Here is a 19,105-nt window from a genome sequence, read left to right as displayed (position 1 = left end):
AGACATAACAGCCCACATATCATTTGCTTTACAGCCTGGAGCTAAGAGTTTGTAAATGCCTGTAGGGAGCAGCCTGGTATCATAAATAAGTGAAGCAGGAAGTGTGGGGACTATGGCAAAAGAATCCACAATCCAAGAAGGTGGCCCTTTCTTAGCTCCAGCTCATCTATGGTCACCTTGCAGGAATTGGGCTCAGTATTATTAAGAAACTGTTAAGTCTAAGTTTTTACATCAAGTCTCCTAGTTTTGCAATGTTGGCAACAAAATAAAAATTTTTGTATGTATTGGGTACGCCAAGCAAAGTACCTCTGTGTACATTATTATACTCTTTAGGGAGTTGTTTTTCTACTCAGTCCTGAAGTGTATTACATAGTGATGGATATTTGGTGGTACTTCATTGAATTTATAAAGATACATACTCTCATTGTATTCCATTCGATCCGAATTAAAGCCCCAAACTCTAATCATTGAATGGAGAATTTAGGTTTTATGTGTGTTGCAGGAATGGAAACCCTTTCCAGGGCCCGAGAATGGCCTCTTGTCTAACACTTGGAAATGAATGGTTCAAGGAGACACACATGCTGACAAAGCAAAAGACTTTATTGGCAAGGGGTGACTGGGTGGAGAGCTGCAGGGTAAGGAAACCCAGGAGAACTGCTCTGCCATGTGGCTCAAACTCTCCACTTTTACGGGAATGGGTTAGTGTCCAGGTGGTCTTTGGCCAATCATCTTGCTGGCTCAGGGTCCTTCTTGGTGGCACATGCATCTCTCAGCCAAGATGGATTCCAGCACCAAGGATCCTGGGAGGTTGGTCATCTCCTCCATCCTGCTGGCCCCTCCCAATCCTCCCAGTTAGTTTTTAGGGCAGCACCATATTCCTTATCAGGGTGTCCTCTTGTGAGACAACTCATGCAAGCAGCTATTATCATGCCTGATCAAGGTGGGCAGTTTCAGTCAATGGTTCCCTAACATAGGTACATATAGAAAACATTACATTAGTTAGATAGTAAATCCTATAAAGAACTATTAGGTAATTAAAATGATCTAATGAGGACAAGAGCACCTTGGGGAGAGTTGGGTTGTATTTATTTGAATTCAGCCACTGTGTCTCAAAACTAAGGCATGGATAAAGCAATTATTGGCCTTCAGCTCGTAGCCAAATCATCAATTTGTTCAAAGGATCAGAATGAGCCCTTTGTGGACACTTGGTGGTAGGTATGCATTTGCACCTGCGTATTCTTCTTAGGCCAAGGAGGAGAGCTTGTATTAGGTGACACAAGTAAGCTTCTTACTGTAAAAGCTTACAAAGGCATTTTAACGTGAGATGCCAGCTATTGAGGTGGGCGAATTACAGTCAAGTTGACCCACCTAGAGGAAGAGGAATGATGGTAGCTTTGTTCCTTAGGGTGGAGGAGGGGAAGAATAAATGAGTCCATAAATGTATCAATGTACCTTGACAGGAAGTGAGTGAAAAAGCAGAATGAGCAGTGTTAAGAGTCTTTCTTTCCAACAGCCTTCTAGTATATGAACTAACTCTTGTTTAACTGTCCTCACTTTCTGTAGGGAAACCAGGTGTGTGCTTCTGGTTATGGCTACTTTTTTCATCTTGTGACCAACCAAACATCCCAAGCTCCGCTTCTCTCTTTCACCCGGAATAGTGCTCATTCTTGTACGAGGTAATTTGGGGGATATTCATCTACACTCTGAGTGTATGGCTTATGGTTTAATATTTTTCTCGTACAACATTCACAGAGAGTGTTGATGACATTTGGCATCTGTATGAGATTTGATGACATGTCTCAGTGAGTGTTTTGGATCCTAAGTTTGTGGGGAAGGGAAAAGGGAGAGAGGGAGCGGTCTCTTGAGGGGGCGCAGGACAGATGCACCTTTTGTGGCTAGAGGAGAATTCAATAGAGAGATGAATTAAACTTCTAAGAGACTGAGGGCAATGGGGAGGCTAGAGTGCCTGGGCCCTAGAGATGAAGTTTGGAAAAGAGGCTCTTTGTGACCTGCAGGCCACTGTGAGATGAGAAGGGATTCATTCAAGGTCTTTGTTATGTAGAAGATAAAGTCCTCTGCAAAGAGAAAGGGCTGGAAAACAGGGTAGGAACACAGGAAACATGTGAACTTCAGAATTAGTCAGGCCATGATTCTAATCCAAACTTTATTCTAGTACAGCACTTTTTCTTTCTTTCTTTCTTTTTTTTTTTTAAAGTCAGATCCTTTCTTTGTAAAATGGGGACAGATCTCTATCAAAAGTTCAACATGAAAATTGGAGCTGACTTATGTAATGCACCTAAGAGAATCTGGACTAGAGTAGGAACTCAGTACTCAATATCAGTAATTATGGCAATAATTATGACAATAAGAGTAAAATAATACTACAGTGATGGGCAACAATAAGGAGAGTGGAATAAGGACGAAGCAGGATTCCTCTGCCATACTGAAGTGATAGTAAGGCTAGGATGAGTCTATGTGTCATAAAGTTATTGTTAAGATTTTGAAGCTTTATCTAGCTGTTCTCAGCAGCTCTGGAACGTGAGGAGAGAAGGTTTCCAAAATAGCACCATGCTAGGGGATTTTGAGGAGAAGCACAAAAGTTGGAGGCATTACAGGTGCTGGTGTCTTGTTTTTCCAGCAAGGGGATGGGTCAAGAAGGGGTTAATGGAAGAGCAGGGATTGAATTCTGAAGGGCAAGGCTTCTAGGAAGGTGATGACTCTAGAAGGCCTAGGACCTGCATCCTGTTGGGATCCAGGAGTGGCTCACAGAGGGTGGCAGAAAGGCAGGGCTGAGGAGTGGGCAGTGACAGAGAGAAGGTCACAAGTCTCATCTCTCCTCTCCTTTCTTCAGAACCTTTACTTTTATATTTTCCAATGAGAAAAAAAAAAGAGACGTATGAGAAAGGCAGAGATCGGCTAGGTTTCACTCTTAATTTTTCATCCTAGGAGTGGTCTCATTGTCTACCCTAAGTTTCAGCCACCTTGGGATAATGGCACCAGCCCTACCTTGTTGCAACATTTCACAGTTTGGGGAAGTGCAGGTGGTGCCCAGGTATGTGTCTTTTTTTTTTTTTTTAAGAACCATCATTTATTTGCTCATGGAAATTTATTCTGCATCTCTATTTAAAGGGGAACAGTTTGCTGCTAGGGGGTGGGGGAGCCCTATGATATTAGCATAGCTTTAACGAGCCAACAGTATCAGAGATGTGTGTGTGGAATAGCTGTCGGATGAACAAATTCCTAGTCAGTCAGCCAAGGTTCATTCCTTTCCTCTATGGCAATGTTTTAGCAACTCTAATAGGGAACAACAGAATCTTAAAGATTTGCAACCAGAAGGGATCATGGAGGTCATCTATTCTCCCCTCACTCGCTTATTTAGAGAGAAAAAATTAAAACTTAGAAAGTAGAGGGAGTTGCCAAAGGTCACACAGTTAGTTAGTGGCAAAATCAGGTTCAGAATCCGGACTCCCAATGTTGTGTATTTGATGCCCTAATATCCTGACGAGTACTTGCTTCAGTCTCAAGGAAAAGTGCTTTTATTACTGGAACAGAAACACTGTAGCTCAAGGTGGCCTTTTGACCTTGACAAATGAGCCTTTTTTTTTTTTTTTTCCTATTTTCCTTGAAAGAGAAAAATGTTCATGTTCAATCATTTACTTTTCATTGTCTCAGTGATTTCTTAGAAGAGCTTGCTTGGTAGGCTCACTCTTGCTAGCAACATGTGAAAAGTATCCAGGGTCACTAGTTAGTGTTACCCAGAGACAAGTGCAGACATTTAGTCTCTGCCACATAAAAATATGGAGCCTAAAATACCCAGATGAAGAACTGTATCTACAGGGCATCCAGGAAATAGAATGAAAACATATAATTAAGTCACAGAAAGGAAGTTAGGCATTTCTTTCACATATTCAACATAAGGAAAACAATTACAAATGGGGAAAACCCCAAAATACAAAATTGGGGTAGCTAACAAGAAAAATCCCAGTGGTATTAAGTACTATGTTCTCATCAAAGTTGATAAGGTACTTTGCACCCCATGAGCACTAGGAAGACAGGGGCGACAAATCCTACAGAATGTTTATGCAGTGAAGCAATTCGTGCCATGCAGAGTCTTAAACTCTGTTGCCATGCTCTCGAATGGCCTTGTTCTAGAGGAAATAACCCACTAAAATGAAAGTATTAAAAGAAGATTGAGTCGGTTTTCTCAAGCTCTGCAATCAGAAGTGGCAAACCCATAAAGGAAAAAAATAGATCCTTAAAGACTGAACTCTGGCACATTCCAGTGTAATCAGTCAAAACTATCAAACAATGAAAATGCTCTTGGAACTTCACTTTTAGATTTAAAATGTTAACTTCCCCCAAAACAATCCTGAGAAAGAAGAATAAAGAAAGAAGACTTACACTTTTTTTTAATTTTTTTATTTTTAGGGCTGTACCTGAGGTGTATGGAAGTAAGTTCCTAGGCTAGGGATCCAATCGGAGCTACAGCTACTGGCCTGCACCACAGCCACAGAAACTCCAGATATGAGTAGCATCTGTGACCTACACAACAGCTCACGGCAACGCTGGATCCTTAACCCACTGAGCAAGGTCAAGGATCGACCTGCAACTTCATGGTTCCTAGTCGGACTCATTTCCACGATGGGAACTCCAGAAGACTTAAATTTCTTATTTCAAAGCTTACTACAAGACAAGAATAGTTAAGACAGTGTGGTGTGGGTGCAGGGAAAGAAATATAGAAGGGAATTGAGAGTCCAGAAATAAACTCACACATCCATAGTCAACCGATTTTTTTTTTTTTATCTGTTTAGAGCTGCACCCGAGGCATATGGAGGTTCCCAGGTTAGGAGTAGAATTGGAGCTATAGCTGCTGGCCTATGCCACAGCCATAGCAACAGCAACACCAGATCCGAGCCTGGTCTGCAACCTACACCACAGCTCATGGCAACGCCAGATCCTTAACTCAATGAGCAAGTCCAGGGATCAAACCCACATCCTCATGGATACTAGTCAGATTCGTTTCGGCTGCACCACTGTGGGAACTCCTGGAAATTGTAATTTTGAGCCGTGTCTCTACGTCATCAAAAAGAACATTGTGTTCAAATGTCATAGACTTTCATTATTAGATATATCTAATGTATTCTGTATTCTGGTCATTAAACAAGAGTCATGTGTATATTTAGGATGTTCCATTAGGTAAAATTCCTATTGGGTATAAACATACATTTGTATCTATTTGATGATACAGAGAGCTAATATTTCTGGATATTTTTCCAACTGAATCATCTTCATAATCTTTGGGGAGGCACATCATAATGACCCCCTGTTTATAGGTAAGAACCTTCTCTGGGTGGGGGGAAGAATACTTGCTAAAGTCACACACTAAGATTGCTGGATTCCAACTCAGGTGTTTTGACTCTTCTGTACGTATGTTAAGAAGAGTTGAGAAAAACACCCTCTTCTTGGAGTTCCTGTTGTGACACAGCAGAAACAAATCCAACTAGGAACCATGAGGTTGCAGGTTTGATCCCTGGCCTTGCTCAGTGGCCATTGCTGTGAACTGTGGTATAGGTCACAGACGCGGCTTGGATCTGGCGTTGCTGTGGCTGTGGCATAGGCCGGCGGTGATAGCTCCGATTAGACCCCTAGCCTGGGAACCTCCATATGCCATGGATGCGGCCGTAAAAAGACAAACAACAAAACAAAACAAAACAAAACCCTCTTCTCACCATGTCTCCTAAATGCAGAGTGATTTTTTTAAAAGAGGGAAGGGGAAATGATAATTCATTGCGAAAGCTGCATTCACAAATAGGTCTTTTTGCTATTGTGTGTTGATTTCCTTTAAACATTACTAGGATTTCTAGCTAATGTGAGAGGTGAGCTGTTTTTGAATATGCGTATATTTGCCAAAACTTGGGCTGATGCCTGTAATTAGGTAACAACTGTCGTTATTTCATATCACACCTATTTTTTTTTTTTTTTTACATAAACCTTCTTCAAAGAGCTAGCATTTTATAAAAGCTGTTGGTACCTACTTAATGGAAAATATGAGCTACTCAGTTCTTGAAAATTCAAGCACAAAGTCTGATTGACAAGTAAAAACACTATACTATGATAAACCAAGAGTGTCTTGGCCTTAGTTAATAGGAAACTCCCACTTCAAGATCTGAATGTAAACATGACTCTATTTAATAAACAATGCACAGTTGACTGTGTAAGGCTAATTGCTAGTCCTGACCTCCACCCTGATTTTCAGGATGGATGAACTGAAGCCTAGGAGAAGTTAAATGTCTTGCCCAAGATCACATAATTAGCTAACATCAGTGCTAGGTAAAAAAACAAGTGTCTGTCCCCCAAGCAACTGTGACTCCTTCGACTCTAACAAGCTCATTTTGTTAATACTTGATCCTTGTTTGGGGCCGCTAATCCACGTTGTCATCAATATATCTGCATATAACATATTTTGAGTCTGTAGTCATGCCGAATTACTTGTTGCATATTTGCAATTTTCTGACAATGTTAGTTAACATACATGACACCGAAGGAAAGTGTTAAGTACTCAAGTTCTTGGATGCTCTGTTTTTCTCCATTAATTTTGTGCGATTTGACAGTTGCAAGTTTATCTTAGATATGTGAAGAATTCACATTGACCTTTTTAATGCATCAGTTGTTAGGAAGAGAAGTGCAGAGGGGATGTTACCAAAGGGGACTAATTAGTGCTGACCTCACGGCAACTTTGGGATGTATTGATGGACAAAAGCTGCTTAAATATGGTAGAGCATGCTTATTTATACTTCATCAATAATTAAAGAAGGTACAGGAAGCCTGCAAGAAAAACTGAGCCTCAGACCTTTGACATAACATATGCTGTTACTTTATAGATTTTTAGAAGCAGCAATCTTCGCCTGGAAAACTTCCAGGTATATGCATGCAGAGATTTTGGAATTGACATCTTGGAAAGTGATGGAAATACTTCAGTTACTGACAGCTTATTACTTGGTCATTTTGCCCACAAGGTAAGTGCCTTGGTGTGATTGTTTTAGGTTGTCTATCAAAACGGAATCCCATGGGCTGGGCCCCCTGGTAATCCAGAATATGTAATTTTAATAGCACCTTTTTTTTTTTTTTTTTAGTAAATCTTGTGTTTAATTGCTAAAAGTTGGAGGAGCTTTTTATTTGTAACAGTGGTGATATTTGTAATGAAATTCAAAGGCACACAAGTTTTCAATATTATGCATCCATGTAAATCATGAAAGCCCTGAGTAACTTGCAGAATACTTATTTGATTGCAATTTAGCATTATGACCCATACCAATTTGATAATAAACCTAATAACTTTAGGTTCATTTACTCTAACCTCACAAGGATTATGACAGAGCATGATTCCATATTGTCTTCGTGCATCTGGGATTTACCAAGTTTCAACATTCACATCTTATTCACAGGGTTCTTACTCTAAGGTCCCCTGCAGAAAAAGAGGTGATATGAATTTATGTCATTTGTTCTAATATACTTGGGTTTCTTAAGTGTGGATTTATTCATGGTAAACACCAGACTATGGATGACTTCCGTGCCACTTCATGGCCAGGAGACCAGGATTTGGATGAGCCATAGAGGACTTCCTGGATACGAAGTACTAGTTCTCCTTAAGGGAAGGCCATGGCTGCTATTGGCTTCAGGCATATAGTGGGTCCTCTGAGTTCCTGATCTTGAAAGAGTTATGTGTATATTAGCATCACGTTGTCAGAACAATCATAGATGGAAGAGATCTCTAGAGTGCTTCTGGGGGCCAAGGAAAGAGTATTCTCTTTAGCTTGTTCCTAAATGCTTTGACCAACTGAAATTTCAATGTTAGTTATTGACTTTTGTACTTCCTTTGGTTATTTCATAGTCATAGATACAGGTATTAAGTGCAAAATAATTATTTTCTTACCAAGCTACATTTTCCTACATTTGATTCTCAAACTTACCTAGTTGCAATCTGTTTCAAAAACCATCATTTTCAGGAGGGAAATCCTTGCCAGTTTTTTCTTTTTCTCTGAAAGGATTACCACCTTGCTAGATGATTCTTCTTTTTAGGTTGCATAGTGGGGAAGATGGGACTCAGATTTAGATTCTGTGATACTGGTTGACCCAAGGTCCTTATATTTCTTAGAAATAACCTTAGAGGAGATGCTAAAAACAAAATGCCCATCAAGCAGAGGAACTAACTGTCCTGGCAAATTAATGTCATAACATCTTAATTGATGCTAAATAGACATCATAGTTAATGGGAGAGTGACATAAATTCAAATAGAGCTTATGACAAAGGGTGCTTATCATAAGATAACAAAATATAATCTCACCCCTGGGCAGTGATTCACCAGCAATGCAATGCTGCTAAGGGCTTCTCATCTCCTAACAACTAAGTGCAGGACTAAAGTCCTTGGGTAGAAAATGTTAATAAACAGTTTGTTCTAGGAGAGATCTTAAGCCTGGCTGGGCATCTGAATCACAAAACCATGCAATTTTTAGAGGTAAATATTACCTAAAAGTTGATCTAGTTCGAATTCCTGAATTTATAGGTAAAGAAATGAAGGCTTTGGGAAATCAAATCATGATTTAATTCAAGATCAAATGGTTCAAGATCATGACCAGTACTTTGGAATTTGGACCACCTGGGTATCCTTCCACACCTGGTCAAATACTCATCCTCAATTACCCATAGAAAAAATTATAAAAAAAAAAAAAAGAAAATGGCTTTGGCAATAAGCAGCTATTAGTGCCTACTCTGGTATTCTCCAAACGGTTCTCCGTGGAAGGCTGGCTTTAAGAGAGGGTTTAAGAAAAATCCTCTTATTTTTTTCTTTCCTTTTTTCCTCCCTTCTAAATCACAGGGAAGCCTCTGTATGTCAGCTGGGATCAAAACTCCCAAAAGGTGGGAACTGATCATATCTAACACAACCTTTATGAATTTTGATCTCACGGACTGTGTGGCCATCAGGACCTGTTCAGGCTGCTCCCGAGGACAGGGTAAGTTGTTTGAGTAGATAAGACAGATGATAAGTAAGGCCAATGTTCAAGTAAATGTGACAAACATCAATGGGAACTGCTGTGCAAATCTCCTAAAAGAAGTCCTAAAGGAGGCCAGGTTCTCTCAGGGAGGCTCCTACCTTCTCCCAATCTTTCCCTTCATGGTCCTATCACACTCTGCATTATGGTGCCATGTCTCTGCTGGACTCTGAGCTTCATAAAGGCATGGATCCCATCTCTCCTCTTTTTTATTGACGTATGGTTGATTTATAATATTCTATTAGTTTCAGGTGTACGACGCAGTGGTTCAATATTTGTGTGGATTATACTCCATTTAAGGGTATTATAAAATGTTGGCTCTATTTCCTATTCTGTACAATATATCCTCATAGCTTATTTATTTGAGGCATAGTAGTTTGTACCTCTTGAACCCTTCCCTCTCCCCACTGGTAACCACTAGTTTGTTCTCTATATCTGATCACATATCTTTTGCTCAGAGTTTTATCATTAGTTACTAGGAGCCTAGTACTCAGTAGGTTTGCTGATGAAATTAATGGATGAAACTGGATGGATAGACATGGATATAAACTAACACACATGCAAGTTTTCCCAAAAGAGCCAGAGTTTAGGTACTTTATATTTTCAACAGCCCGAGGCTTGTTGTGTGCACAGAGAGGCCGTAGGAATTCTTGTTCACTTGTTAACCACATCTCAGAGGTGGTGAGAAATCCCTTAGAGAACTCATGGGCCAAGGTGAAAAGAAGTAGAGAGCAATCTAGTTGATTTGATCATTGTAAACAGACAAACCAAGTAACTCAAGTAAATATGCTCCTGTGGTTTGAATCACCAATTTAGATAATTGTTTGTTTTTTTAATTAAATGAATAATCAGTAAGTCTCCACTTTGCTTTTTCTTTCTTTTTTTTTTTCCTCGCTCTATAGGCAGAGCTAAAGATTGTTTTTATTTGGGTGGCATCTGAGTTTCAGATCGTAGAAGTAATCATAGGAGTAAAAAATGCCTTTGGCAATTGCTTCAAATCATAATTCCTCTGTTATTTAATAGCTTCACTGTTTCATATCATTCATAAGACACTGAAAAAAAAAAAAAAGCACACTCCTCCTTATGAGCTCGAATCTTTTCTCACTAGATGATCTTAGCTAAGCCATCTCTTTCATTTGTTCAAAAGCTGTCTCGTCCAGGTTCTGTTTAAGAAACTGGGTCATACAGAGATGAAAAACACCTAGTTCTTGCCCTCCAGGACCTCCACATTTAGGCACAAAAATAAATGTCTAAGTCAGTGAAAGTAATAGTGTGATGAGCTCAGTACTAGAGGACTAAGCAAGACCAGTGAGCGGGGCAAGGGAAGGGGTCGGGAAAGATTTCATCATAGAGTGAATGGAGCAGGATTTAGAAAGGCGAAGAGAAGTCTGCAAGGAGAAATAGGCAGAGAGACATTTCTACATTTTAGGAAGAGCATATGCAAAATACAACCTTCCAAAGAGCAGGTTATGATTAGAGAATTGCAAAGAAATCCAATATGACTGAATTGTCAAGCTGCTTGTGATATTAGCTGAACTACAGAAGCTGCCAGAAGTGGAATCATGGTGTTTTGAAGTAGAATTCAAACACATAATTCAGCAGTATGATAGCATGTATACTAGAGATGCGTACTGACTTAAAACATTTTTTTGTTTGTTTTTTTGGCTGCACCCATGGCATGTGGAAGTTCCTGGACCAGCGATCAAACCCATGCCACAGCAGTGACCTGAATCGCAGCAGGGACAACGCTGGATCCTTAACCCACTGAGCCACAAGGGAAATACACCAAATTTTAAAATGGTAATGACAAGGCTGTGAGTATTACATGACCACTGCCATCATTTTTTCCTAGGCAACTGGACGGGCAGCTGTATGGATGAATCATATGGGGTGGTATGAGAGAAATGCTGTGAAGAATTGCAGCCATAAAAAACAAACAAAAAACTGTAGCCCTAGAGCTAATACTTAAAAAATCTGTTACTATTACCATTTGCCCACATGATTGCTTGACTCTTGCTTTCGAGGGCAAATGTTTAAAGTAGAACTCTCATAAGAGGTGGGGTTATATTTGCCATCGAAGACCTAGAGAGGAAAGAAGGAAAGACTAACCCCACAGCACCTCTAGAATTCAGTAATTTGTAAATTACTGTTCCGTGTCACTGTTTCCCGTGAGAGCACAGTTTCTCACCCTTGACACTATTGGCATTTAGAGCTGGGTAACTTTTTGTTGCGGGGACTGTCCTGAGTATTATAGAATGCTTATTAGCATCCCTGAATCTCCCCACCAGATGGCCATAGCAATGCCACCCACCCAATTGTGACAGCCAGAAATGATTGCAAATGGTGCCAAATGCCCCCTGGAGGGCAAACCAGCCCTGGTTGAGAACCACTGCCCTAAAATACAGGCTGCATGAGGTGGCACCATTACCATTCTCGTTTCCCTCTGTCTCCAGAACATACCATAGAGCTTGGCATACAGTCAACACTCAAAATATTTTTTCCCTTGAATAAATAAGTGAGTGAATTGTAAAAACTGCATAAATATGCAATTTAAGTTTCTTTCTTTCTTTTTTTCTTTGTCTTTTTAGGGCTACGCCTGAAGCTTATGGAAGTTTCCAGGCTGGGAGTCGAATTGGAGCTGTAGCTGCCGGTCTATACCACAGCTGGCCTATACCACAGCCACAGCTGAGCCACGTCTGTGACTTACATCACAGCACATGGCAATGCCAGATCCTTAACCCACTGAGCAAGGCCAGGGATCGAACCCATGTTCTCCTGGATACCAGTTGGGTTTGTTACCGCTGGGCCACAACAGAATTCCTAAATATGCAATTTGAAAGTACTGAAAATATCCCAGTGAGCTCAGTTGCCATTTGTGATAATATTATTTTGTGCCATTGTGTAACAGTCTTTCTTTCAATTTATAGGTGGGTTTACTGTGAAGACCAACCAGTTGAAATTCACAAACTCTTCAAACTTGGTAGCATTTCCATTTCCTCATGCAGCAATTTTGGAAGATGTGGATGGGTCTCTGTCTGGGAAAAATCGAAGTCACATTCTTGCGTCTATGGAAACCCTTTCAGCTTCTTGTTTGGTCAAGGCCAGCTTCAGTCAGCTTGTCCATGGCAGTGTCTGTGAGGAAAATGTTCTCTTTCATCGTATGTCTATTGGTTTGTAAGTTGAATTAACTCTATGTTTTAGTTTGTCAATGGGCATGCATTTATCATTCAGGCTGCTGCTATTTGTAGAAGGGAAATTGTCTTCCAGATTCCCTTTGAAGTATTTAAGTTCTGCAAGAGTGATGGGGGGATGATTTGGACAGCTGTCAAATCCCAACTTTATGGTAGTTTTCAGCTGATTCAAATGGCAGATAACTTTCCATAATTTATTGGACCCAATCTCATAGCCCTTGACCACTTGGCATGTTGAGCTAATAGCTTCCTCTTGAAAAGACTTGCAACCAACAGAGAATTTGACATGTATTTAAATCAAGAGTATTGTTAAAAATTTCCAAGGATGTCCATTCTCATTTATATAAACCCATTCTCCCCAAGCTCTTTTTAAGTGTTCAGTATGCTCCAGGGAACCAATTGCTGAAGCCTCCCTATTACTTGCAAAGTTGCTTCACCCCAGTTCATTTTCCTTATTAATTTCATGAACGGTTGGATTCGTACAATACATTTCCTGTTAATATTGGAGAAAGGACTCCTTGCTTAAGCTACTTAAACTACCATTAAGTCAGCAGAGGGGCTGTTTATAATGCATAATAGGATTTCTTCTGCCCTCTTTAATTTCCAGGTAATGATCGCTGAGTGTCTAGGGTTCTTTTACCTATTTCAAATGCATTGTATATATTTAGCCACACTTCTTTCCTTCTTTTGTTTTAAGTGTCCTAACTGCATGAATATTAAGGCAAGTGCTTCAGCCAGATCGTACTGGCACTTTCTTAAACAGGTAAACCCCAGGGAGAAGGGCAATGGGGTCGGGACTGCACAGGGTCTGCACTCTGAATACATAAGGCATCAGTATCTTGACATTCTGTTTTAGATGCTTAGCAATACTCTGCTCATTGAACAGTCTGAAAATGTTCCACTTTTGTTTTCCAGACTGTTTATTATTCTAATGTTAATGGACCCAATTCCAGTGGATAAAACAACAATTTGGAGAGATATATTTTCATTTCTCATCATTTTGATTATGGAGAGCATGACTTTTTCTTTTCATTCTTAGGGATGTTATCTGTTCTTCATTATTTTAACAAAGATGGTTTTTAACAAAGATGGTTTTGATGAGCATTTTGAGATTTATAAAAGTTAGCAATTTATTTCTTATATGCATTTTTTTTCCAAAGAGAAAAATTAAAGTAAATCTGTGTAATTAAGAAGAACAGTATGTACTTGTGTGATACTGATTTCTCTGTATTCTTTTTTAAAAAGATTTTTATTTTTTCTATTATAGTTGATTTACAACATTCTGTCAATTTCTGCTGTACGGCAAAGTGACCCAGTTATACACACACACACACACACACACATATATATATATTATATGTATTAATTTACATATTAATATACAGCGTGACCTGGGATTGGACTTGGGGAATCTCAGACTTCTATATACACACACATATTCTTTTTGTTTTGTTTTTATTTTTTTATTTTTTATTTTTTATATAATGATTTTATTTTTTTTCATATACCTGGTTTACAGTGCTCTGTCAGTTTTCTTACTTATGATGGAGCATGATAATGTGAGAAAAAAGAATCTATACATGTATGTGTAACTGGGTCACCGTGATGTACAGTATATACACATTCTTTTTCTCATATTATCCTCCATCATGTTCCATAACAAGTGACTAGATACAGTTTCCTGTGCTATATAACAGGATCTCATGATTTCTCTGTATTCTTTTTTTTTTTTTCTTTTTGTCTTTTTGCTATTTCTTTGGGCTGCTCCCACGGCATATGGAGGTTCCCAGGCTAGGGGTCGAATCCGAGCTGTAGCCCTCGGCCTACGCCAGAGCCACAGCAACGTGGGATCCGAGCTGCGTCTGCAACCTACACCACAGCTCACGGCAACGCCGGATCCTTAACCCACTGAGCAAGGGCGAGGACCGAACCCGCAACCTCATGGTTCCCAGTCGGATTCGTTAACCACTGCGCACGACGGGAACTCCAGTATTCTTGATATTCCCTTTTTATGCCTTACCTGGAGACCTGTTGGGAGCCTGTCTCTTAGATAGGCACTGAATGGTGTAGCATTCGAAGGCTCTGCAGTGTGATCTTGTCTGAGCTTCTGTTCTTGGAGATCTTCAGGACAGGATACCTAGGTACTTACCTAGGAAGCAGGTCATAGTCCCCACACTCAGGGACCAACAGAGTGAAAAAGATAATAATCCTGATACTTTATTCTAAGGAGATTCAAAAGACTCTTACTAGGGTGAAAAATTGCCTTGGTTTGTTTGCAAGTTTCTTGGTTTTAAAATAGAAAATCTCATGTCCCAGAAACCCCTTCCATCTTGAGAAGACCATGATGGTTTGTCACCCAACTCCCTGTGCTTCTATTTAAACATTTTCAGGTTGATTCACAGGTCTGTGGACAGATGCTCCACTACCCCAGTTTAGCCCCAGGAGAGTCCCAGCACACTCCCAATTATAGGTCCCTTGGCCCTCACATTATCACCTCTAGGGTAAGATGGTTGGATTAGATGACCACTAAGGTCTTGCTAGTCAGAGTGCATCAGTGTGACCTTGGATTGGACTTGGGGAATCTCAGAGTCATTACAGTCCTGCTGGTCCTGTGTCAGGACCCTCAGGCAATTTAGATTCAAGTGTGAGAAGTACTGCTCTAAGTTTCTTCTAACTTTATCTTCCCAGGGTTCTATCCCCAGCTATTTGTATTCAGTGGCTTGATCTCTATCCTAGAGCATTATAACCTCATTAGGAACATGTCAGAGCTAATGAGCAATTTGAATTCTGCATAGATACAAACTTTGCTGCATTTCATGGAGAAAGGATTAATTTGTTGTGCTATTCCCCCTGGAGCAAGTACCCGAAGAGTTGATTTACAAGCTCTCACAGCCCCGATCTTTTGGGATTGGGTGTTGATGGAGATCTGATGTGGCACAAGGACCCTGCCGTCTCCCCTTTAGATGCTTAGCTCTCACCATATTCAGCCTAGGACCCCAGAGGGCAGGGTGTGAGGTCTGCACAGCTGCATAAATGGGGCACCTCACCCACCACTAAGAACCGAGTGCCTGGAGTGTGAGCTCTTCCTTGGAGGCCCTTCCTGGTCTACCTTCACTAAATGAACATAGTGCCTTGTTTGACACTGGTACCCTTCCCCCACTGCCTTTTCTAAGACTGATGGGTTCTCCCTTTTGTGGCACTTCTGGTTTTTGAGCTTCCTCTGGCTCGGCCCTGGTGATTGGGTTGACAGAGGCATAAACGTATTTGAAGCTGATACTAATGCTTAATATCGGGGGAGGAAAAAATTCCCACCCTCTACAAGGCAGAGTCTTGTTTCTGCTTTGTTAAAGTGATGACCCAATTGGACTGCGTGAGTTCTCTCTCACTGTTCTAAAAACATGCTTTCTATAAGAGGCACATATACTCAGGATAGTGTTCCTTTCCTGGTTTCTGTTTCTACCACTCTCATTCCCCCAATCCCATCCTTCCTGATAAGACCAGGAGGTGTTAGCCACACCCGGGTGAGTCAGGACCTCACTTTTGAAAAATGTCAGCACCGTTTCCTCCAGAGACCTCATAATGTCGATGTGCCTCATGTCGTTCTTAGATTTATTGATCCCAAATTTCTTCTCTATAATAGCCCGGGAAAGGATAATATCACCAGTAGGCTTTTAAGTGCTCCTTCTAGACCTCCTTTGCAAGCTCTTCTCTCTACCGCTTAAATGCTAGTGTTTCTTAGGGTTCTTTGAGAATCTTTCCTTTCACAAGCTCTCACAGCCCCGATCTTTTTGTCTTTCCCAGGTGATCTGGATTATTCCATAGCCTTTGTTAATAGTCCATTGATGATTCCATATTTTTTCCCCCTAGTCTACATTGCTTTACTGAGTTCCAGACTCATTTACCCAATTGTCCTTAGGGTCTGGATGGTTCAATATGGTAGCCACTCACCACAGGTGGCTACTGAACACATGAAATGTTTTTCATCCAAGTGGAGATGTACTATAAATGTCAATTATACCCCTTAATTCTAAGATTCTGTATGGGAAAAAAAAAAGAATGTGAAATTGTTCAATAATTTGTTTACATTAATTATGTTGAAAAGATACTATCTTGAATATGTTGGGTTAAATATATTATTAAAATTAATTTGACCCTTTTCTCTTAAATTTTTCAGTGTGACTATGATAAAATTTAAAATTCTATCTGTGGCTTGCATTGATGGCTGGCGATCTATTCCCATTGAGCAGCAATGCTTTCAGTATTTCCACTAGAGTTTTTAATAGCCATTTCAAACTCAATTTGCCAAAACTGAACTTAGGGTTATTCCATGGACCTGTTCCTCCCCGGGTCTTCAGCATCCCTGGGTGTTCAGGCAAAGGATTCAATTATCTGAACCAGAAATGGGAGTCATTGACTCATCTGACTTTATTTCTCACGTAAATCACCTCCTAAGTCTACTCCATTTTATCTCCTAAAAAATCTCTCTTGAGTTTTTTGCTTCTCTCCTTCCCAGCTTCCCTTCTTTAGTCCAGGTTGACACTATCTCTCACCTGTGTAACCACAACAGCCGCTTAGCGTTGCACCTTTCTGGGAGCCCATCCTTAAATTTTGTGGATCTTTGCAGATGAGACCTGGTCTTGCATCCTCTGGCCTGACTTCCCAGTGCCTCCCAGTGACAGTCTACCATTTGTAATGTCTTTTGGGCACATCATGACCAGCTTGCATCCTCTGGCCCGACTTCCCAGTGCCTCCCAGTGACAGTCTACCATTTGTAATGTCTTTTGGGCACATCATGACCAGCTCCTGCTGATTCTTCTGGCATCATTTCTCAACACTCTGCCCTCCCTTCCCTGTATTTTCTGTCTCAGCCACACTCAACTTCTTTGTGTGTTTCAATTCATAAGTTTCAGCTTCCATGAACTCAGCACGAAGGTCGTTTTCTCTGGTAAGCTTCCCCAAGCTTCCCGCACAGCTTGTGTATCCCTGCTGTGCGCTGGCTCTTCTATACTTGTTTTATCCAGTACTCACAGTTCCTAAATAGCTTTATAAATTGTCCCTCTCTTCTCATGGTAAGTAGGGCAAGGATAGGTTTTTGTTTGTTTGTTTGTTTGTTTGTTTGTGTTATGGTGCCCAATACCATGTTGAATAGTGACTCAATAAAGTTAGTGGTGAATAAATGGATATAGTTTAAGAAATTGCAAACTTCTGTAAATCTTCCTCTTCAAAAGCTCCAGGATTAAAATACTATCCTCAGTCTTTATTTCTAAAATTTCTAGGAAAAGCTAATATTTAAGAATATCCATTCACAGTGTCCTCAAGGCTTTTTCTTGCCAGGGGCTGTCAGTTGCCCAGATGATTTATTTCAACAGCTGATTTCTTCTTCATGCCACCCCTACCCCATCCCTACCTATTGCGTGCATTTGTGTTTCTTTTCTTTTCCTGATTGTAGCAATGCACAGAATTGTAAGGGGGAGAAAGAGAACCAACTTTCACAACTGCCATCTGGGAATTATTTGTGTTTTGGTGTACGGCATTCTACAGCTCCTTCAGATGACATAGATTTATTCAAATACCAGTAAATCAAGCCTTGATCTGTCTTCCAATTATTGACTGGATTGAGTTTGGGGGAAATGAAAAGAGTTTACAAGTTGCTGTAGGTTGGCCAACCAGTCCTTCTGAGCTTTAATAGGAAGTACATAAAAGAAAGTCAGGCCATATGCATATGTTTGAAATTATTTTTCAAAGGCTGAAGAATAGAGAAGTAATTAGGAATCATTTGTGGGTATAAATCATAGCCCACCTCCCTCCCCCACTTCCTAGGTATGTTACTGGATAAGTTACTTCACCTCTTTTTGCTTCAGTTTCATGCCACTAAAATGAGCAAAGTGGTACTTATCTCACAGGGTCATGGCCTGGCATGTAGTAAGTGCTCAGTAAACACTGTTTCTCTAATGTCTCTACATATGCAATTGACAAAACAACGTATAAACATATTGCTAATAGAATAAAATATTATAGATGATGTAGTTTCTGAGAAACAAATGCCTGGCAAAGGAATCAAGTTTGCTCAAATGAAATGTAATCTAATTCTTGAAAAATAGGGAACATTTTCTGATAGTCATGTGGCATTGCACTGATCTGACTAAACCTCCCAGAAAGCCATGGAATCTGGTGTCTTTCAGGACACAGTTTTCGATTCACTGTGCCCCAGTGTCTTCTGTGTCTTTCTTCCTAATTCTCCTCACAAAGAAAAGGTTAATGTTTTTGCTGATCGCCTTGATTCTTAGATCTTGCTTAATCTCCTCTCCTGTAGTGCGTGCATTCAGTTTTTACCCATGGAGCTGTTCTTAATGTGTCAGTGTTCAGAGGATGGGGTACCCCCTGCCTTTGTGAGTGCAAAAGTGAAGAAGAGTTCAGATGGAAATTGAGGCCCAGCTCTTACCTGAATAATTGCCTAACTTCCTTTCCTAGGGATAAATCAGCATAGCATCACAAATGGTATCTTTTCAGTTCTCAAAAAAAACCCCATGTGAGACAGGAAGGTTCCTGAAGTATTATCCTCTCTTGGCAGCAGCAGTTATAGAAGTAAAATACAAAAAAGATCCAAACATGAACATTCAGCCCAAACTGAGGAACACCATCAATAATACTCCATGGTTATGCAATTTTATGAACAACACAGGGTCCGGTGGTGTGCTGGTGCGTGTGTAACAACTAGCTCTCTAGAATTAGAAGTGCTTATTTGTAGCATTGGTCTAATTCCATGGTGATGAGACTCTCACGTGACCTGTAAAAGGCTATCCGGATATCACTGGATGTGGAGTTAGGAAGAGGGACTGACGTGAGCTCATGTGTAAGTGTCT

General features: G+C 40.4%; 1 protein-coding gene across 2 annotated transcripts in view; it reads left to right on the top strand.

The window, feature by feature from the left end:
• PKHD1 (PKHD1 ciliary IPT domain containing fibrocystin/polyductin) overlaps positions 1-19,105 on the top strand; it is a 484,027-nt gene that overhangs the window by 220,456 nt on the left and 244,466 nt on the right. For both annotated transcript variants that reach the window (XM_047795623.1, XM_047795624.1), the window contains 5 exons: positions 1,564-1,676; positions 2,947-3,052; positions 6,882-7,016; positions 8,877-9,012; positions 11,979-12,225. In XM_047795623.1, coding sequence (XP_047651579.1) covers positions 1,564-1,676; positions 2,947-3,052; positions 6,882-7,016; positions 8,877-9,012; positions 11,979-12,225 — 737 coding nt within the window. The remainder of the gene's footprint in view (positions 1-1,563; positions 1,677-2,946; positions 3,053-6,881; positions 7,017-8,876; positions 9,013-11,978; positions 12,226-19,105) is intronic.

The sequence above is a fragment of the Phacochoerus africanus genome, chromosome 9 (genome assembly GCF_016906955.1).
Source record: "Phacochoerus africanus isolate WHEZ1 chromosome 9, ROS_Pafr_v1, whole genome shotgun sequence".
Lineage (NCBI taxonomy): Eukaryota > Metazoa > Chordata > Mammalia > Artiodactyla > Suidae > Phacochoerus > Phacochoerus africanus.
This window is presented reverse-complemented; position numbering and strand designations above follow the sequence as displayed.